Genomic DNA, 22,054 nt, shown 5'->3' with positions numbered 1-22,054 from the left:
AAAAAACAGAGAGCTGCAATTTCGTGTGGTTCAACAAACAGCAGACCTGATCCACTAGGGGTGGGCTTAATGAGTCCAACTCCCTTTTGCAAGCCTTGGTGGTAGGTTTATATATGGTGGGGGGGGGGTGCAGGGTCATGCATGGCAACCCTTTACCTCTTTCTGGAAACAGGCTCTTCTGGGTAGCCACTGGTGTCTGGGACCTCATTCCTCTTGTTAACCATTTATCCTCCAACTAGAACCTTAATGTCAAGGACGAGCTAACGAGGGACTTGAGGTTGAGGAAGAAGGTCAAATTTTTGGCTACACACGACTGGCTATGTATTCTAAAGCCAACAAGGAAAGATGTTAAGGAACACTTAGATAGTCCATGGTTTGTGCAATCCCCTGTTAATGTGGAAAACTGGGGACTAGTGGAGACATTTTACAAACTTCGGTCAAATGCCTCTGTGACATAGGCTGTATGCCCAACACCATTCTTACCTTCAAGTGTTTTTGTTACTGAACACAAGGCCGTGTGTCCAATGCATAGTGAGGCGAAACAATACCAAAACATCAGAGTTTGGAGCAGAGAAAGGTTTATTGTGGGGCCACGCAAGGAGAGGGGTGGCTCATGCCTTAAAAACCCCAAACTCCCCAAAAGCTTTCAGCAAAGCCCTTTTCTAGGAAAGGTAAGACAGAGGCATGGTTAGTTGCTGCAAACTTCTTGGTGTCAGATCCTTTGTTCTTGAGGTCAGGTCACCATGTTCCTGTAAACCGCCACCAAAACAAATGTTATCCTCTGTTCCACCTAAAAGGGGCAAGGTTCCAAGGCTCAACTTTCGCCCTCCAAGGTCCAGGCCCTGGCTAAGGGGAGGGGGTCCTTGCATAGGCCGGTTACCCTGCCCAGGAGCATTTGTCCGGCACCCAGTCTGGGTCCTCCCTCCAGTGCCCAGGCCGGGCTGAAGAGGCAGATCTCAGCTGGTGGCGCCCTCAGGGCCAGGTCCCCAGACCCGCCCAGCCTTCATCACTGAGGGGGCAAGGTGCACAGGACCCCACAGGCCCTCATGTTCCTCAAGCCACCCAAACGGGGGCCAGGTCCTGCAGAAGACAGCCGCTGCCATTAGATCACAGAAGTGGGGATGAGGGAGAGGTTCTCGGCTGTTTCAAGGCCTGGGCCTGGCCAATGGGTGCCTGTGGCGAGGACTCTGGAGCCCCGCAGGACACAGCCCTGTCCCCAGGCCCCCCAGCTCACCTGCTGGCCCCGAGGCCGGAGGGCCTGGAGGGTCCCAGGGAGAAAGCCGTGATCCCCCTCTCACCGCACTCTCTGCTGCAAGGACCACTGCAAGGATGTTGGTGGAGTGGACCTCTAACCCAGGCTCTAAGGGCTGCGCACCCACCCGGCCCCTATTACATTTTCAATGTGCTATAATTGTATGTATACCTGTGTGCTTCTGGCTACCAGTTTACCATACAGTAAGCTCTGTGAGGGAAGGGCCTATATCTGACTTATACTTAACTCCTAACATCAGACCTGGCATACAGTAGGTACTCATTAAATAAATGTTTTACATAAATGAATGAGTTAATGAGTGGATGAATAGTTAAACAACAAATCATACAAATACCAGGAAAGCATCAAATACCCATGCCAAACAAAAGGTCTCTGGGCCTTTAAAGGTCAGGAACCAGGCTGCCTGTAGAAGTCAGTAGAGGTTTCACCAGAGGAAGTGACCTGAAAGTAGCTGCTCCCCAACTGGAAAAGGTCATCAGTGGAACAGGCCAGGCAGTAGCTCACAGATCTGAGAGAGGAAGCCACAAATGAAAAGTTACTCCTCATTTCCTGGCAAGTCTTTGGCCAGCATGAGCTGCATTCCTTTGAGCTGAGCGTGTGTAGAATTTCCAGCCTAGGTAGCAGAATGGAACTTGGAATGAATAGCTCAGCAAAAAAGAACCCAGGGATAATGGGGCTGGGCCCAGCTGCCCTGTGCCAGCTCTTGAGCTCATGGAATATTGGAGCTCAGTGGGCCTTGTCGAGGGAGATAAATGATGTCCTTTGGATTATACCACTTCAGAGGACTCAGAGAGAAATTTCCACATTCAGACAGCATTAGGATAGTTAGAAGATGTGCTGAAATACCTGGTAATGTTCCGAGTGCTCGCCACTATTCAACTTTCCATCTACTGAGTACAAATGAAGGTCTGTTTTGCTTTAAAGATGGGGAAGGTCCAAATATCGAGAGAGCTGGATGATGCTTCATGATGAGGACGGGGTGAAGATGAGGATTCAGGGCTCTGTGTAACCCATCTGGAGGAGGGTAGCAAGGGAGATTTAAGAGGAAAACCTGGTAGGAATATATGCTGTCAGTTTCAGGTCAGGGGATTCAAAGTGGAGGAGACCAGCTCCATGCGGGAGACTATTAACTACAGATAATGACACAACCACAAAGACCCTTGTCTCTCTACTGGCCTGACCTGAGTTTTCTACATATGATCAAGTTTGGGGAGCATGCCATCAATCACACTGAAAGATGTAGTAGAGAATTTTACTGCATTAACCCTCAACTGCTGTACCTTCTCTGCTTTTTTCCCATCATTACTTCTTTCAAGACACGGATACATTGATGGGGACCTAAGAAAAGGAGGACTGAATTTCAGTTATTCATATCTAGATCTTTTCTTCTAGATTATAACGGAGTTGAAGGCAGGAATGACAAATTACTCTGCCTGGAACAAAGGACATTGCCTTAAATATAGCTAAATAGGTCCTTCACAGATGATGAAAGAAAGAACAAAAGGAAGGAAGGGAACGAGGAAGGAGGAAAGCAAGGGAGGGAGAGAAAGGAAGAAAAAGAAATTGGATCAGAGATGTTAAGGAAGGTGGGGGAAGGGCAATACTGAACTTGGCCTGCATCACAAGAAGATACCTGGTGTCACAGAAGGAAGTTACCTAGAGACCCATCCCAGATGGTTGAGGGCAGTTTATGTTTGCGGAATTATACGTAAGCTTGCTGTTGGCCAAGGCCAGGCCCTTGATTTGCTTCTTTGACATATTCTAGGCTTAGTACGTTAATAGTGTAGGTGGAGGGGGCATGGGGGAGACAAACTTTAACGGAAAAACTGTAAAGGAAAAGACCAAGAAGTAGCTCCATTTATTGGCTGTGCTCTATCTACCCCACAAGGCTACTAACATAAGTCTGAGTCATTTCCTCAGTGGTTGTGACAGTTCTCTGTCTTTAGAAGGAGGAAGTGGAAAGTTTAATACCTTACATTAGAGGCCCTTTTTCATATGCAAGGATTCATTTCATTCTCAAGGCCAAAAAGGTACTTAAATGGCACAACCACGTATAGCATGGGCACATTTGGTCCCCATTACTATGGTATGCCATTCCCCTCCTCTTATCAGGGATAAAAAAAAAGATAGATTACAGTCATCTCGTCAGGGCAGGGGATACTATTTAAATGTAAAATCATTTATCGCATCCAATGTGTATTAAGCACTGCAACTAAGAGGTACTCTTTCCCCAAGTATCTTGCAAGAGCTAACATCTCCATTTTACAGATCAGGAGCTTGAGGGTCAGATTTAGCTTGACCTTGGTAGATAAATCAATATCTAGTAGAGTATAGATAAAACCAATAGATAAAACCAATCTCCTTTTAACTACCTACTGGCTTACTAAGATCTTTTAGTAAATGAGAACTAAACTTCAAGGCCACTGCTCCTCACTTTCATAACAATCATCCCCTATGATGAAAATGAATAGTTGCCAGACCAGAGAGGGTGAAAGTACAGAGGCCAGCAGAGCGGGTGGTACCATCTTTAACATAGCTAGCTTAACACAGGGCCTTTCCGTCTCGCTAAAGTTCAAACGACTAAAAGGCCCCAGCTGGCCCCTGACGAGCAGACACACGTGTATCGTACGCATGCGCCCAGACGGGACCTACCCGCCCCTTCGACCGGACCTCTTTAGCCAAGTCACCAACCAGCCCTCTAAATGCCCGCCCCCAAGGCTAAACCTTCGACCAATCGGGAGGCAAGAGTCATCAGGCACGTCACATTTAGCATATACCCTCTCCCCGCCCCCAAGCCATGGCCCCGCCCCGTCCGAGACAGGGATGGTCGCCAAAGCACTTCGTTCTGGCATATGATTAGCTCCTTTTCCAGCCCCGCCTCCGTCTCCTCCCGCCGCCCTCCCCTCCACTCTCCCACACTGGCGGGTGGAGCTAAGTACGCAGGCGTGGGTGTTGCCTCTCTCTTCTGGGGGCCCGCCCGCCCTCCTCCCCCTCCCCCTCCCTCCCTCCCCAACCCCCTTCCCCTCCTATCTGGGCCTGCGTGCGCGCGTCCTCCCCCTTCACGCGCCGCCGCTAGCCTAGCACTCTCGCTGGAACCTCTGGCCCGAACGTTCCCTTTGCCCTCCGGCTGCGGAGCAGGCGGGATCCTGCACCGCTGTCGCTGCAGCCCGGGCGGGCGGGGCGGCGGCAGCGGCACGCGAGCCCGGAGGAGGGCCGTACCACCATTCGCCAGCACGCGGGGGGAGCCGCTCGCCCCGCCGCAAACGCCTCGGCGACCCCGCGGGGCTGAGGCGTCGCCGCGCCCGGGAGCTTGAGCGCCGAGCCGGCCTCGACCCCGAGCTCGGAGCCCCGCGGGCTGCGCCCGCCGCCGGCCCCACCCATCCGGGCCGAGGAGGCCGCGACCATGGCTGAGATGGAGGAGCGGAGCCTGGACAACTTCTTCGCCAAGAGAGACAAGAAGAAGAAGAAGGAGCGGAGCAACCGGGCGGCAAGCGCCGCGGGTTCGGCGGGCGTCGCCGGCGGGAGCAGCGGAGCCGCGGGCGCGGCGGGCGGTGGGGCGGGCGTGGGGACCCGGCCGGGCGACGGCGGGACCGCGGGCGCGGGGGCCACGGGCCCCGGGGCCGCCACCAAGGTTGTGACAAAGGTGAGGGGCCAGGGAGACTGGGAGTCGGGGCCCGGGCCGCGCGCTTGCGCCCATGTGCCCGCCCCCGCCCGCCTGCCTGCTTGCCTGCCCGGGGAAACGGCCGGGAGGGGCGGCCGGGGCCCGGCTGGCGGGCTGATGGGCGCGGAGGCTGCCACGTGACGCGGGCTTCCCACGGCGGGCCGCCTCGCGCTCCCCGCTGGACCCCCGGCACCCCGCTCCCGACCCGCGTCGCTTGGCTCGGGCGAGGACGCAAGCTGGCGGCGGCACCCTCCCGGGGAATCGGCCCGGGTCGGAAGTGCATCTATCGAATGACGTCTACTCTGAGTAATTTAGCGTTCTGATTTCAGACCAGTAGTCTGAGCTGAATTTTCTAACAATCACATTTGTGGCAGCGCTAACTGGCACGACTTGGTCCCGAAGTCCGTAAAAGAAAAGTCTCATGGCAAGATTGAGCTAGACGTTTAGTTGTGGGCTTCCTGTTGATTTCATCTGGCGTTTCCTGGTTGCTTTTAAAGTAACAGGTCTCATGAAGGAACGCGGTGGAAGTAAAGTTTACTCACGTTTGTCCTCCAGCCTAGTTGGCCTTGGGATTGAGCAAGGGCTTTGGCCAGAAAACGAGTCCACACTTTAGGTTCCAGCCGCTTCATCCCTTTTTCATAGTCTGATAGTTGTCTTAGTTGTGTTTTTACAAGTAGCTTTAATTGACTAAGTGGTACCTGTTTTACAGGATGAAGATGAGTGGAAAGAATTTGAGCAAAAAGAGGTTGATTACAGCGGCCTAAGAGTTCAAGCAATGCAAATAAGGTATGGTCTGGTTACAGACGTGCTTAGATAACTCAAGGGATAGATACTGTATGTTTGGGGGTTTTTAGCCCCAAAACAGCATCACAGTACTCTTGTGCTTTAGATATGCTTATTAGGACTCTAATGGATTGTGCCTATTCCTCTGATGGCGGCCCTTCTATATGCTGATCAAATTAGCTGCCAGCTCTAAAATCCTGTGAGAGCTTGCCTGCTTCAAATCTTGGTTAGGCCTTTTTGAGACAGCTAAAATGGATTTTGTGGTTTCAAAATTTTTACTTTTAATATTGGTGGGTCGAAGTTAGTTTTTCTTTTTGTTTCAAAAAATAACAGGGGTGGTTTTCAGATCCTCTGTGACAGACAAGTTATATATGTATTTGTAATTGAAGCATAGTTAGAGGGAAATAGCAGATTTTACAAACAAGTTATATATGTATTCGTAATTGAAGCATAGTTAGAGGGAAATAACAGATTTTATGTATTCACACAGTGAAACCAACTTGTGTAATTAGCACTGAGGTCAAGAAACTGAACATTACTGGTAGAGGAGAAAGCCCCCTCATAGTCACTGTTTTCACCCCTCAAATGACCACTAACCTAACACTAGATTAATTTTCCTAGAAACTTATAGAAATGGAATCATACTCTAAGTATATTTTTAAAGTTCAAGAAAACAGTAATTTCTGAAAATTGGATTGGTTGGCTTAGAGAATTTGAAATTAACGTATTTTATCAAGTCCAGTCTATGGTAGTCACATGGACTTTAGATTCATGTAAATAAATGTCATGTTTTTGAGGGTCTCATGAAGTAGAAAATCCATTGGTTTAGATTAAAAACCCTTTATTCTCAGTTTCAAGAAATAAGTGATCCCTGGAAATTCCCTGGCAGTCCAGTGGTTAGGACTCAGCACTCTCACTACCAGGGGCCTGGGGTCCATCCCTGGTCAAGGAGCTAAAGTCCCGCACGCCACACAGCACAGCCAAAAAAAGAAGTGAACCCGATGCACTGCCTTCCAGTTTGAAGTCTGTGATTTATATATGCCCGTGACTGCCTGGCACAGTGGAGGAAATACTTTTCCTTAACAAAATACTGTCTTTTGACCTCTCTAGATGGTAACATTTATGGTGTTAAATAACTTATTAAAAAACCAGGGCTAACTTTTATGACATTTGTTGGATACTTACCACAACTAGGCATTTATGTCCTAGGTTCTTTCACGTCGCTGTGTGAGCTTAAGCAAAGTGAAACCTGATTGATAGTGGGAAACTTTTAGGAAATGCAGCTTCCCCACATTTGAAATACCTTCCGTGGTGGTGTGAAGTAGAGGTGATTAGACTGGAGGTTTATTCCCAGCCACTTCCTGGCTTCCTTCGTGTGTTAGATGTTTTTTGTTTTTTCTTTTTTTGGTTGTGTTGGGTCTTTGTTGCTGCGCACGGGCTTTCTCTAGTTGCCGCGAGCGAGGGCTACTCTTCATTGTGGTGTGCGGGCTTCTCATTGCCGTGGCTTCTTTTGTTGCAGGGCATGGGCTCTAGGCACACAGGCTTCAGTAGTTGCGGCACACAGGCTTCAGTAGTTGCAGCACACAGGCTCAGTAGTTGTGGTAAGCGGGCCCTAGAGTGCGTGGGCTTCAGTAGTTGCGGTGCACTGGCTTGGTTGCTCCGTGGCATGTGGGATCTTCCCGGACCAGGGATCAAACCCATGTCCCCTGAATTGGCAGGAGGATTCTTTTTTTTTTTTTTTTTTTTTTTTTTTTGCGGTACGTGGGCCTCTCACTGTTGTGGCCTCTCCCGTTGTGGAGCATAGACTCCGGACACGCAGGCTCAGCGGCCATGGCTCACGGGCCCAGCTGCTCCGTGGCATGTGGCATCTTCCCGGACTGGGGCACGAACCCATGTCCCCTGCATCAGCAGGCGGACTCTCAACCACTGCGCCACCAGGGAAGCCCAGACCAGCTTTTTTGTACTGCTTTTTTCATTATTTAGCATCTAGTCATTGCCCCTCAGTGGCCATCCAGAGATCTTTCTCTTACCTGCTAACATTGAGAAACATACCTTCTTCAGGAAGCTGCTTTTGTGGATTCTCAGTCACTGTGGAGTCTGGGGTCTGTCTCCGTTGCCTTCATAAATCAACAGGGGAATCTAATCAACAGAGGGCTTCCAGGAAAGGTTTGAGAGTGAGAAGCCATCAGAGGGTTAATAATAATGACAAAAACTTTCACTTTATACAGCTGACGCTTGAACAACATGGGTTTGTACTGCATGGGTCCACTTATATGCAGATATTTTTCAATAGTAAATGCTGTATTACACGACCTGCGGTTGGTTGAATCTACCGATACGGAAGAACTGCAGATGAGGCATGTTAACACCCCTGTTGTTCAAGGGTCAACCATGTACTGAATATCTTTATAAACTTTGTATTAAATGTTCTTGACATTGACTCAGTAGGAGTGGGAGTCTACAAGGAAAGACACATTGGTTCAATAGAATGGGAAGTAGGTTACTCACACAAATAGGATATAGTTGATAATGTGGCAAAAACATGGACTTTAGGGAAAGACAGACCTGGGCTTGCATTTTAGCCCTGCTGCATATGTGTGACCTTGGGCGAGTTACTTTACTTGTGAATGTTATCTGCAAAATTGAGATGACTACTCAGGATTTTTGTGAGGATTTTGAACAGGATGTTCATAATATATCCACTTGGTTAATGTTAATCAACCTCTGTTTAGTGGGTAAATTAGAATGTCTTACTCTTGGGAATTTCTCTGCTATTTAACCATGAGGCACCTGCTTTATAATACCAATATTTGAGGAGAAGGGGTAATGGAGGCACATAATATTATCATGACTAAAGTCCTACTCTGGTGAGTCAGTTCACTATGGACTTAATAGGAGAACATGACATGTTCAGGTTGGCATTAGTATAACCATATAAAGAAAAATCCTTCTCAGAGTTGCTGGAGATCTTGAATGATTGTCTTTTATGACTTGGTCTTACCTTTTGTGCAGAAGCCCTCAGAAGGGGAGAGAAATGAGATCTCTCTCTTCTGTGGAATTGGAGGGGGGTGGTTATGCCTTTAGTTTGTTACCTTTTCTATCCATGAGAGAGACAGCCTTGCTATTTCAATATGAAACAAGGGAAAATGACACTTTGAAGTTGACTTAAAAATATCTTGAAATTCTCCATCTATAGTCTTAATTGTTTTTCTCCCAACTTATTGTGTTGAAAAATTACAAACCTCAGAAAAGTTGCAAGAATAGTAGAATAAGTACCCTTATACTCTTGCTGGAGATGTACAAATCATTTTTGCCACACTTACTTTCTCTTTAGTTAGCTGCATACAGTCTTAAAAGTTTTTGACACTAGTCCTCGTAGTAAGTTAGCATGCTGGACGTTTGTTGAAGGTGAGTGTGCAATTGAAAGGGGGAGAGTTTTCAGCAGCAGCAAGCATACTGTATTAACGTCCTAGCTCACATTTACCCATTAGCTCAAGATTTAAGGACCAAGAGTATTATGAGGTCATGTGTCAAGTTTTGTGTCTAGGTTAATCTTATTCAAGATCACATTGTTTACAGACAAGTTCTGAGAGGGAAGCCATTGAGATGGTGATAAAAGAAGGGGCCTAGCGCTTGAGCTTAGATTATTGGTTGATAGTAGGACCTATAGGCCTTTCCCATCTTTAAAATGGATTTGAGGAAGAAAGATTTCATTTACTACTTATTACTAAATGGTGAGCATGTGTCATGTTTCAATAAAAAATTGAGTCCTTGGATCCCAGTGGTTTTCTAGGAATCTTAAGAAATCTAGACTTTTAAACCCATTAGGTAGAGCTGGTTAATTTGTCCTTTGAAGAGAAGAAATTATTCCAGCATCCAAGCTGGATTCGTAGTAGCAAATATTTGTGGCACTGCTTTGTCCTGGATATTGGGCATCAACTGCTGGGTCTTGGAGTTGTAAAAAAAAAACTCATGCTCTACTGAACACTAGTAGATCATTTCAGTGATGTGCAGGGGCCGTGGAGTCCAGGAGAGACGCTTAGGTCTACCATGAACAGGTCAAGAAAGAGTCCTTGGATGAAATACAGTGACATTTTAAGCTGCCAGCCATGGCTCATCAGGCCATTTCTATCCCCCCAGTTTACTGTTGTAACAGTGATTGGATAATAGGGTCAAATCAGTGGTGCTGCCCAGCATTCTGGCAAACGTGCAGTCAAGTCTGGATTTTGTTTTAGCTGCTTTTGGGGAAGGGGGAGTTAGGATACATAAATTCTCCTGTAATGTCCCTTGAGATAAGGAGGTAAGAATGTTCAGTTCTTTATAGATACACCGCTGTAGAATGTGTGATCCTGATCAGTCTTACTAAAAAAAAGTGAATTTCTCAAATCTCAAAATAGGGAAAATTTTTGTTTCATATTTTAGAGCTATAAAGAGAGTGAAATGAAGTAATAGGCAACCTGAAAGAATATGGGCTCTGGAGTCCCACTGACTTGGCTCTGCTACATTGTAGCCCTGGTGAAGGTACTTAAGTATCTGAATATCAGTCTCCTCATATGTACAATGGGTCTTCTCCCCGCCTTAGTGTTCTTTCGATTTTTAACTTTGTAAAACGGGTACAACACTGCCTGGTATAGTAGATGCTCAGTAAATATTCCTTTTTGTAGCATTATCATTCCCAGTACCCCAAAATAGTGCCTTACAGACTAATGCATATTCAAGACAGTATACTTTGGATTGTGATAATGAATTTACAGTAACATTGTAGTTTTTATTTTTATTTTATTTACTTATTTTTTAAGCATTGTAGTTTTTAAAACATCAAATTTAGCTGATGAGACGTTGTATATTATATTTGGATCAGACGCCAAATTTTAGCCTAGTTGTCTTCTGTGGAAATAATTCTCTGCAACATGATTTTTGTTCTTTGGCATTTGGAGGTTTGACATTTTCTGGAATATGTAAATATGAAAGAGTAGTAGGCTATTTAAATTATTTCTATCCTGCCATTGTTACTATAGCACTTGGGCAAGGCTCTTAGCATCTCTGGGCCTTATTTCCCTCTGTTGGGTGAAGTGTCTTGACTAGACAATTTCCAATGTTTAGTTTAGCTGATATTTCAGAATCTTATGAAGCAAAATACTAAGTTGTCTTGTGCCTATTATCAATATACAATCCCTCTAATTAAAACAGATCACTCTTATTTTCTAGTAATAGTTTGTAATCTAGAGGTATTTTAGATTTGTGATTTTTTAAATTCATTTCTTCACTTGTCTCTGAGGGTGAAAAGGTGATGAACACTAGACAGTAAAGGAATCTTCTTTTCTTTGAGACTCTCAGCATTCTATCAGACCAAATTGGAGTTTTTCTTCAAAGTTTATTTTTTTGCAGATTAGGAAAACAATGTTTTTGTTCTTTAGAACATTTGAAGAGTATAACAGCATAAAGAAATATGCAAGAATTATTCATAATCCCTTCTGCTTAGGGATAATCAGTGTTAAAATTTTTTTGATTTTCAGTTTATTGCAAGCTGATAATTCTGGAGTTTAAATATTAAAATAATTTAAGGGAAAAGCTATTTTAATTCAGTGCATTGTTGAAATTAACCATTTCTAAATGTAACTGATCAAATGAAAGCTATCACAGTTTGGGGATATAAGAATGTAAAAGTGCCATGAAGTCACTTAAATCTTTGTGGGGATCTTATCACCCAGTCTGGCATGGATTGGGTTGCTGCGACATTGCTAACTACATAGTCAATTATAGCTAGTCAGTTATACCTGTGCTTTTACTCATGGACCAAGCAAATTACATTTTAGTGTAATTACATAGGTGTGGCTTCAGAGGTGGGTAACTTTTTAAAAAAACTTCTTTTGGGACAATTTTGACATTTGGATACCACTGTTAGACTCCTGGATAAATTATGACTTTCATACTCTTACCTGATCATTCTACTTAAAAGCTTTAGGAAGCAAGATCATACTGCTTAGTGTCCATTTTAAAAGAACATGTTTTCATGTTGCTTTTTTTTTTTAATGAAAACTATGTTTTTTCTTATTATAAAGGTGGTATATGTGGTGCTTATATGAAAACCTAAATATGAAAATGCTGGAGAGGGTGTGGAGAAAAGGGAAACCTCTTGCACTGTTGGTGGGAATTAATACAGCCACTATGGAGAACAGTATGGAGTTTCCTTAAAAAATTAAAAATAGAACTACTGTATGACCCAGCAATCCCACTACTGGGCATATACCCTGAGAAAACCATAATTCAAAAAGAGGCATGTACCACAATGTTCACTGCAGCTCTATTTACAGTAGCCAGGACATGGAAGCAACCTAAGTGTGCATCAACAGGTGAATGGATAAAGAAGATGTGGCACATATATACAATGGAATATTACTCAGCCATAAAAAGAAACGAAATTGAATTATTTGTAGTTAGGTGGATGGCCGTAGAGACTGTCACACAGAGTGAAGTAAGTCAGAAAGAGAAAAATAAATACTGTATGCTAACACATATATATGGAATCTAAAAAAAAAAAAAAAAAAATGGTTCTGAAGACCCTAGGGGCAGGACAAGAATAAAGACACAGATGTAGAGAATGGACTTGAGAACACGGGGAGGGGGAAGGGTAAGCTGGGACGAAGTGAGAGAGTGGCGTGGCCATATATACACTACCAAATGTAAAATAGATAGCTAGTGGGAAGCAGCCGCATAGCACAGGGAGATCAGCTCGGTGCTTTGTGACCACCTAGAGGGGTGGGATAGGGAGGGTGGGAGGGAGACGCAAGAGGGAGGGGGGATATATGTATACATATAGCTGATTCACTTTGTTATAAAGCAGAAACTAACACCATTGTAAAGCAATTATACTCCAATAAAGATGTTAAAAAATAATAAATAAAAAGCATGTAATACCAAATGCTTACGGCACTTACCATGTGCCAAGCACTGTTATCAGTGCTTTGTGTCTGTTAATCTTCATAATGGGGCTGTTACCCCCTTTTTACACGAGAAGACTGAGGCATACAGAAGTTAGATGCCGTACCTAGTCTTCCTGGCTAGTAAATGGCAGAGCCTGGGTGTATTGAACCAGCCAGTTTGGCTTTAAAATCTGCTCATAACTGCTTGCTCCATGAAGAAAATAAAGTCATGCATTCTAGCACCCACTTTTTAACATTTACCCAAGAAATCATTCTAATTGTCTTTCTATCTATATTAGGTGCATAGATTTTTAGTATTGATACGTTGTTGGTTTATGTGACATGATTATTACTTCCATGTTAGTGTAGGCCTAACATTTTAAATGGCTCCATAGGATTCTATTATGTGTTAGCAAAAAGGAAGACTGAAGGCTGGCTTAGCCATACTCCCCACGCTTTTTTCCTCTCAAACTATAGTCTTTAGTAAAATCGGGCTCTAAATGCAGATTGAAGGTAAGTTTGTTCCCTTTCTCGCTTTCTGTTGCCACCCTAGGCCTCTAAATTCTGGAATCATCTCTGGTTGGTGGACAATAAGTGATGATACTATTATCTGAGTGTCTTTAAAGAAGACCATTAGCTATTCAAGAAATTTGTCATATAGCCAGAACTTATTTTAATAGACATGGAAAGAAAGCACCCTTAGATGTCATTTTGCAGAAACCAGGATATACCCTGATGTTCCCAAGGTCACAGTCAAGGTAGGAGTCATATATACGTTGTTATGGCCATTGTCATGGATCAGATATCAAAAGGAGAAAATGTCTGAAAGAGTGGAAGGCCAGGGACAGAGCTTTAGGCAGCAGCATGTAGCATTTTCTTTTTTCTTTTTGTTGCGTTGGGTCTTCACAGCCGCGCACGGGATTTCTCTTTGTTGCGGTGCACAGGCTTCTCATTGCATTGGCTTCTCGTTGAGGAGCATGGGCTCTAGGCACACAGGCTTCAGTAGTTGCAGCATGCAGTCTCAGTAATTGCAGCACATGAGCCCTAGAGCATGGGGGCTTCAGTAGTTGAGGCACATAGGCTCAGTAGTTGCAGTGCGTGGGCTTCAGTAGTTATGGCACACGGGCTCTAGAGCACAGACTCAGTAGTTGTGGCACATGGGCTTAGTTCCTCCGCGGCATGTGGGATCTTCCTGGACCAGGGATCGAACCCATGTCCCCTGCATTGGCAGGCAGATTCTTAACCACTGCTCTGCCAGGGAAGTCCCGCAACCTGTTTTTTTTAATAGAGGAAAGGACAGTTAGATTGATGACAGAGATTGATAAGCTGAAGACCTAGGAAACACCACCACTGTCATGGAAAGTAATCCAGGGAGAAGGTTGGTGGTCTGTGCCAGGTGCATCATCTGCAAGGGCAAAGAGTTGCAAAAAGGAAGTTTGATTTGGCAGTTATCTTTGTGCTGTCAAGCCAGCGGTATAGAGGCAAGATATATGTACTTGATAATTTAGCAAATTCAGGCTTACATAAAATAGTAATAAGTAATCCAACACAAGGAGAAATAAAGATACCTTGCAGAGATCACAGACTTCTGACTCAAGTCGATTCAAGAATAAAAAAATAGGGACTTGCCTGGCAGCCCAGGGGTTAAGAATTCGCCTTCCAGTGCAGGGGATGTGGGTTCAGTCCCTGGTCGGGCAGCTAAGATACCACATGCCTTATGGCCAAAAAACCAAGAAAACATAAAACAGAAGCAATATTGTAATTCAGTAAAGACATTAAAAATGGTCCACATCAAATCTTAAAAAAAAAATTAAAAATAGGCATTAAATAGAACAGTTCAGTCAGTCTTAGAATGGTATGTCACCACTGAGGATATATTTTGCATTTATAATCACTAGTAAGCCAAAGACTCTTCTTTAAATGCGTGACACATCTCTGATGTTAGGGACCAGTTCTATGTATTTCCTATGTCTAGACAGTAGAGACTGACACTAATAAAGTATGAAGCACTGATGTAAATACTGAATGCTAACTTGTTTTCCTCTGTTGGAATGTGAATTAATTTTGAGAGTATTTTTTTACATGTACTAAAGGATTAGCAAATGAAATTATACAACTTTTAAAACCCATACATTTGATCACTAAAAATATGCTTACCGTAAGTGCCTGTTTGTACACTTTGGTCCTGGAAAAAAATCAAGTAATTGTACTTTTAATCTTTCAAGTTGCCCTTTTCTCTACATTTCAGGTTAGATTGACCTCTCTTCCCTCCCTCAGTAGGGGCTGCTATAAATAATCAACACAGATTGTTAAAAGCCTGGCATGTCAGTGCGTTAAATATTTCTAGATATTCTTGAGTGTATGGAGTTTGCAAAAAGGGAAATGGAGACTGTCAGACAGAGAGGTTTTCTCAACCTTTTTCCAGCGATGAATCCTTTTACATGAAGTCCTAATGCATAAAATAGATTAAATCCCCTAATTCTTCCTCTCTTTTTTTTTTTTTAAAAGCAAGTGAGGCATTTGGGCTTGAAGAGGTTAATAAGTACCTTCTCCAGAATCACAGATCATTATTGATAGAATTAAGGATTTGGACTGACAGTTTTCCTGGTGTTTCTGTAATTGAATTCACTTGTTTATTTTCCAATAGTGAAAAGGAAGAAGATGAAAATGAAAAAAGAGAAGATCCAGGTGATAACTGGGAAGAAGGCGGAGGAGGTGGTGGTGGTGTAGAAAAATCTTCAGGTCCCTGGAATAAAACAGCTCCGGTACAAGCACCTCCTGCTCCAGTAGTTGGTAACCTTCATATTTCATTTTCATAAAGATGTCTATTTGTGTATAATTTTATATGCAGTCAGCTTTCAACTAAATGCATGCTTGCACTGGGTGAGTAGGGTCTTCTTTCCATTCCTAGGAGAGAGACTTGTGTCTGATCTAAAGACTTTCATATCCTCAATAAAGAAATTTGGAAGTTAAGGCTGTAGGCTGCTTAAATCTTACTGCAGCCCTATAGCTTGCCAGATTTACATGTTTAAGCATTTTTTTTCAATGTTTGACGGCTGACTAAGGAATATTGGGTACCTGTGTCTTTTTTTTTCCATTCCCTATTTTACTCTCTCTGAAGAATGAATTCTCAGACAGGTGGATTTTATCACTCCCAAGAGGATGAAAAGTGCTTCTTGGCTCGGGGGAGAGTGGGAATGGTAAAGAAATCTTAAAGGGATCTTACAGTGGTTTGTGGCCCATCAGAGGGCCAGAGTATGTAAACATATGTACAGTGTATCTATGGTATTAACATTTTTTGCTTGGGGCGTGGGGACAGTACTGTTTAGAAGAAAGTTGTCTAAAAAGGCTCTTTTAGGAAGGCAATAAAGAAAAAATGTTGAGAAATAATGCTCTGATGTATACCCATTTTATACAGAATAATATAAAGGATAACAAATCACCCCCAAATGTTACTGTCCAAAGATCACAGATTACTACCATGCATAGTTTTTCCTTCTAGCTGCATTACACTTGAGCTAATGAATGATGTAGAGATGTTCATTTGAAAGGAAGCTTTGGATAACTAGAAAACGTGTGTAAAACACTGAATTCATGTTTAGGATGGGGGGCGGTGAATGGTGTGTAAGAAAAGCTGAAAGGCTGTGTCCTCAAAATCTTGGTCATGGTACAAGACTTTGGGCTGCTTAATTTTTTCTCCTGTTTTACTAGAAAATAAAAAATTCATTGATGATGTAAAAGTGGTCATACTTTGAAAGGTAGTCCCTGATGAGACCTGTCTCCCAGGAACAGCAGATGCCTTTCCCACTTCCAATAAGTTGACTTAATAGAACTCACTTACATAGATAATTAAAATTGTACATGGAAGAGAAATTGGAAGACTACTTTTACCCTAGAAAAATAGGCCTTTGCTTTTGGACATTTCCTCAGATAACTTTCCTTCTGTTGTTCAGAGACCCTTAATGTAAGTATTGTTTTTTTCCATACTGTTAAAATGATCAGGAATTCAGGAGTAGCTTATTAAAACGCCAAGCACTTGAATAGTTTCTCTAAACTGTTTTGAAATGTTAGTTACAGAAACCCCAGAACCGACAATGACTAGTGGCGTGTATAGGCCTCCTGGGGCCAGGTTGACCACAACAAGGAAAGCACCCCAAGGACCACCAGAAATCTACAGTGATACACAGTTCCCATCCCTGCAGTCCACTGCCAAGCATGTAGAAAGCCGGAAGTAAGTATTCTCAATATTGTGTTTTGGAGCCCTATCCTTTGGCCAGGGAGTGGGGTTTTTGGGATTTGAAAACCCACCTGGGGTGTTGCAGTAAAGCCCAAGCTGCAGCTGAGAGGCAACTGAGAATTAAGGTGGGACTTATATGCCCAGGACTGGGGGGAGAAGGGGGGAAGGACCCGGGGCGGGGGGGCGAGGGGAAAGAGCACCAAAGACAAACTTCGTCTGCAAGTTTCCCTTATCCCTAGTTTATGTCATTCTGTAGCCATGACAAGTCTCATCTAGTAAGAATTCTTAATAAATATTAAGTACATTATTGCTGCTTCTGTGTTCCTTGTAATATAGAAACTAGAAAAGTCAGCAATACTTCATTATATTCCCAGTTAATATGAGTAGATGACAGATGTTGGCATTTATAAATCTAATATTAAAAATAATCTTATTTCAGCAGGTACTTAAAATGAATGCTACCTGGAGTTAAATGACCACATATGGCACATCCACATCTTATTTAGGGACATGAATTTTTTACAAAGTAAATAAAATGGGAAGAAATGTAAATGACATCAGATGGAAATTTTTCGGGGTGGCTTTTAAATTAAATCCCAGCGTTTTTGCCTCTTTGAGAGCATAGCTGGCTTGAATTTAAGCCTCCACTTGACTTGTTCCTCTGCTCTGTCCTCCACGAGAGGCAGTGATTCACCACACTCATCTTTATCTGACCCACTCCCATAAAGTAGATGCGTGGAGAGTTCTTTGAATAATGAGTAGAACTTTACTTGAATGAGGAAATTGTTGTTCTTACTTTATGCATAAAGAAAGAGATGTGTATTGTCTATTATTTGCTAAGAGTAACAATGAGTCTTAGAAGGAATCACCATGTCATTAGACAGCTTTTTAACTTTCCAGTTGTCTTGAAGTTGGTCCCAAAATAGGTCTTCAGTTAATAGTATTCAGTAGATTTGCTACCACAGAAAATAGGACCCTAGAGCTTCAGTACAGTATTCTATATTTTCTGTTCATTTGAAACCTTAAAAGTGGTTTTGGTAAGGATTTATATACCAGTTTCCCCCTCCTGTCCCTTCCTCAGGATTTTTCTAAGGGGTGGCTTTTTTTTAAATTCAAGGAAGGATATTTTCAAAACAACCTAGTGAAGAAGAAATATTTACTGATTACATTTCTTTTCCCTTAGGGATAAAGAAATGGAGAAGAGCTTTGAAGTAGTAAGACACAAAACTAGAGGTAGGGATGAGGTTTCAAAAAACCAGGCCCTTAAACTTCAGCTAGACAACCAGTATGCTGTGCTTGAGAATCAGAAAAGCAGCCACACACAGTACAATTAAGGAATGGTGTTTGCTAACCCTTCTAAGGTAACTAGACCACAGCTAACCACCACGGACAGCCATCATCATCTGATCTCTGCTGGATCTACAACTGATGCAGACCACTCGGTATACGGGACCGGCCCTATTGCACTATGGAAGTTTAAAGTATCACAACTGCTCTTTATGTGTATTGGATTTAGGGGGATTTTCATTGTTATATAAATGTGTCAACTAGATTCAGCAGTGTTCTTTCAGAGTTACTCTGCAAATACAAAATAATCGAAAACTGCAGCCAGTGGTCATTTCAAAATCTTTTTATGTTCAGATACTGAGCCTTCGTAAGGGTTGACTACCTCAGATTTGCTGCACTCATTGTGGACTTCATGTGGATCACAACTTCTGGATAAGAAGGTTACAGCTTTTAAGTGTCGATGTGAAACTTGAAACCAGCTCTACTGGATTCCTATCAGAAATCCTGCAGAAAGTCAGCCATCTTCTGGGTTCTGATCTGCTGTAAAAGATGAAGATTTAAGTGACCTTAATTAACCTGTCCTGTGCCCCATTCATAAGGAACACTCTGTAGTGGGTATTAGACTTCCTGGAACATGCCGCTCTCTAAAGAACTGATGTGTTCAGATAATCTGTGTAGGGCTGTGATTTATAATTTAAACTTTGAGTTGTATTCTGAGGTAACCACAAATTAAATTCAACCAAACTCGGGTCACCAAGTGGGAAAAGGGGTGTGGGGGGGGGAATAATCTTATTTTTTTAGTAATTTTTTATTTGGGTAGTACTTTTTCTGTGTTCCATATTAAGGCTTTTTTTTTCTTTCTTTCTTTCTTTTTTTTTTTGCTTTGACTTGGAATAGTTCTTTGACAGAGCATATTGCTTGGCTAAGTAACCTGAAATATGCATTGGAATTGTGAAACGTCTCATGAATTTGCCAATCCCTAGAGCAGAACCAGATGGCCTTTGATACAAAGGGCAGTAGATGCAGGGGGCTCTACTTCAGGTGCTGCTAAAGCTTCCTCTAATCAGGTCTAAGTTGTATAGTAAACTTGTGGAAAGAGTATATTTTCTGCTCAGGCCAAGGGAGTCACAGATGTGTCCTTATAAATTCAAAGCAGTGAGAGCAGAACCTCAACCTAAAACCCACTGAAGTTTCATGGATCTTGCATGATCTCTGACAAGAATTCCAGATGCACTTGTGCCCAAACGTTTAAGGTATTAAGACGCAGTGATTGTCTCAGCCTAGCTCTGTCATCAACCTCCTGGTGTGTCTTTTTACGTTGTTCATTTGGAGAGTCAGGGGCGAAAGACAGGTGATGTAGCACTTCTGTTTTTAATGATTACAGCTTAAACTATCCAGTAATTTTTAGTCCTGGAAAAGGACATCAGGACGCTACCCAGGATTACTGAAAAGTCTTTCCATCTAATGAGATAGTCTGGTAATTTCCTAGTTTTGTATCTTCGGTTCAATAGAAATATTTCAAAGTGGCATGTGACCACTTGATGCAGAGTCTGGATTTCTCTGTAATAAAATCCCTTTGCCAAATGTAGGAGTTGCAGACTTGCTACTGGCAAGAGTGAAGCAAATGGGTGAGTAAAACTATCCTGATGTGGGAGCATTTTCCTCTAGGAGTTCAGTCTTGATAAGTGTCAGTGCAGGAATCGCACTCCTAGGAGTGTTACAGAGTCATCTGCTGTCAGATGCGAACCATATCTGGGCAATAATGTTGGCATTATTTGAAGTGGCAGGCAGGATGCCTACGTTCTGGTGTACTTGGGTGAGTAGCTGAGCCAGCCAAGGAGAGGTTGGATGAGTGAGAAACAAAGGTTCTTGGTTAATCTGAAGACTTCATTTGAGAACCAAAAATCTTTTAACAAATAACCTCTTGGACCTTGAGCCACATATTTCCCCTAAAATATGCATTTTTTTCCAGCAAAATTTCGTTGGGGGTTATGTTATTGAGGAATGAACTGAGACGAATATGTGGAAATGTTACTTAATGGCATAGAAATCTGAAGACCTGCAGGAGATTTAAAATTCCAACCCTTCTTATAACTTTTTAAAAGATTGTGAAATTATCAAAATGCACATGAATCAAGTTTTAATATGCTGTATGATGGGTGGATGAGGCTGTCCATTGTACCATTTCTTTCCCATTTCTTTCTTTGAATTCTCAGGCATGGTTTGGCAGTGCAAAAACTCTGTAACATTAACAAATTCAATAAAAAGTAAATATGTAGATTTTGGAGTCTGGTGGTTTTTACTCTTAACTGGTAACTGATTATCTTTGAAAATGGAGAATTGATGACATTCCTCCTTTGCTCTAGGAGGCTGATAATGTCATCTCGAGTGACCTTTCCATTTGAGAAATGTTTGTAGAGTACTCTTAATGTTAAAACCAGACCTGGAATGAAACTGGCTGTGAACCTGTGATGAATATTATTTTCCAAAGATAAACATTGAAATGTATTCTTGTCTTCATTGCTGTATTAAATTGTGTTATCTTAGACCATAGTAGGGAAATCTACAGTCTTTACTATGTAAACTAAAGATTTCAGGGCTTGTCCTCTGAGAAGCTTACAAATTTCTCAAATGAGAGCCATTTTAAATTTCAGGATTTAGTCTGGATTATAGTCCCTAAATTTCTAAACTAGAGGAAGTATATTTTCAGTCATTTTTGGTTGGAGTGTGAAATTTTTGAAATATCAAAAATCAAATACAAGTGCTTTTTTAACTGAACTGTTCATTTTGGAATGTAAGTATATGTATTTTTTTCATACCTACAACTCATTTATTTTGTAACTGGAAGTATGTACCTGTTAATGTTCCTCATCTATTTCACCCATCCCCACACACACCCCTCCCCTCTGGCATGTGTTGTTCTCAGTATCTATGACTGTTTCTTTGTTTTTGTTTTATAAATTCTACATATAAGTGAAATCACTATTTGTCTGAACTATTTCACTAAGCATAATACCCTCCAGGTCCATCCATGTTGCTAATGGCAAATTTTCATTCTCTTTTATGGCTGTTATTTCATTGTATCTATGTAACACATTTTCTTCATTAGGTTGCTTCCATATATTGGCTGTTGTAAATAATGCTGCATTGAACATAGGGATGTACATGTCTTTTCAAAATAATGATTTTACTTTGCTCGGATAAATACCCAGGAGTGGTATTGCTGGGTCGTATGGTAGATCTATTTTTAATTTTTTGAGGAGCCTCCATACTGTTTTCCATAGTGGCTGCACCAATTTACATTCCCACAAATAGTGCATGAGGGTTCCCCTTTCTCCACATGCTTGAGAACTCTTGTTATTTGTTGTCTTTTTGATAATAGCCATTCTGACAGGTGTGAGGTGATAACTGTGGTTTTGGTTTGCATTTCCCTGGTGATAGTGATGTTGAACATCTATCTGCATGACTTTTGTGGGAAAATGTCTTCTCAGGTCCTTCAGGTCCTCTGTCCATTTTTATTTTTATTTTTATTTTTATTTTTATTTTTGGCTATGCCATGTGGCATGCAGGATCTTAGTTCCCTGACCAAGGATCGAACCCATGCCCCCTGCAGTGGAAGCGTGGAGTCTTAACCACTGGACTACCAGTGACGTCCCTGTATGAGTTCTTTTTATATTTGGATATTAACCACTTACCTGATACATCCTTTGCAAATATCTTCTCCCATTTAGTAGTTGGCCTTTTTATTTTGTTGGTAGTTTCCTTCACTGTGCAAAAGCACAAAAGCTTTTTAGGTTTATGTAGTCCCATTTGTTTATTTTTTTTTTTGTTTCTTTTACCTGAGAAGACAGAAGATATATATATATACACACACACACACACACACAAAA

General features: G+C 42.5%; 1 protein-coding gene and 1 long non-coding RNA gene across 17 annotated transcripts; one reads left to right on the top strand and one right to left on the bottom strand.

The window, feature by feature from the left end:
* Nucleotides 1-542: 542 nt before the first annotated feature.
* LOC141278546 (uncharacterized) lies at nucleotides 543-5,619 on the bottom strand. 10 transcript variants are annotated; one of them, XR_012331341.1, is made up of 4 exons: nucleotides 5,001-5,619; nucleotides 2,554-2,611; nucleotides 2,120-2,287; nucleotides 544-1,781 (listed from the first exon to the last, which is right to left on the bottom strand). It is a non-coding gene; the product is annotated as an uncharacterized lncRNA (long non-coding RNA). The 10 variants fall into 10 exon arrangements; XR_012331340.1 differs by lacking the exon at nucleotides 5,001-5,619 and adding an exon at nucleotides 3,754-4,204; XR_012331342.1 differs by lacking the exon at nucleotides 5,001-5,619 and adding an exon at nucleotides 3,926-4,204.
* On the top strand, nucleotides 4,291-20,444 carry CDV3 (CDV3 homolog). 7 transcript variants are annotated; one of them, XM_073803806.1, is made up of 6 exons: nucleotides 4,299-4,916; nucleotides 5,644-5,720; nucleotides 15,288-15,433; nucleotides 16,712-16,871; nucleotides 18,061-18,110; nucleotides 18,519-20,444. In XM_073803806.1, exons 1-6 carry the CDS (start codon nucleotides 4,677-4,679, stop codon nucleotides 18,533-18,535), a joined length of 690 nt encoding a protein of 229 aa, XP_073659907.1. In that variant the 5' UTR covers nucleotides 4,299-4,676; the 3' UTR covers nucleotides 18,536-20,444. The 7 variants fall into 7 exon arrangements, with proteins under 7 accessions (XP_019789744.1, XP_073659907.1, XP_073659908.1 ...); XM_073803807.1 differs by having other exon boundaries at nucleotides 18,239-20,444; XM_019934185.3 differs by having other exon boundaries at nucleotides 4,291-4,916; nucleotides 16,718-16,871; nucleotides 18,061-20,444.
* The last annotated feature ends 1,610 nt before the right edge of the window (nucleotides 20,445-22,054 follow it).

The sequence above is a fragment of the Tursiops truncatus genome, chromosome 4, assembly GCF_011762595.2.
Source record: "Tursiops truncatus isolate mTurTru1 chromosome 4, mTurTru1.mat.Y, whole genome shotgun sequence".
Lineage (NCBI taxonomy): Eukaryota > Metazoa > Chordata > Mammalia > Artiodactyla > Delphinidae > Tursiops > Tursiops truncatus.
Note: the sequence above shows the minus strand (reverse complement) of the source record. Positions and strands in the feature narration are given on the sequence as shown.

What these genes read in the sequence shown, in the direction of transcription:
- CDV3 (XM_019934184.3), top strand. Translation starts at nt 4,677, where the DNA reads ATGGCTGAGATGGAGGAGCGGAGCCTGGACAACTTCTTCGCCAAGAGA. An exon ending in CCACCAAGGTTGTGACAAAG is followed by an intron (nt 4,917 to 5,643) that starts GTGAGGGGCCAG and finishes CCTGTTTTACAG; the next exon opens with GATGAAGATGAGTGGAAAGA. An exon ending in AAGCATGTAGAAAGCCGGAA is followed by an intron (nt 16,872 to 18,060) that starts GTAAGTATTCTC and finishes CTTTTCCCTTAG; the next exon opens with GGATAAAGAAATGGAGAAGA.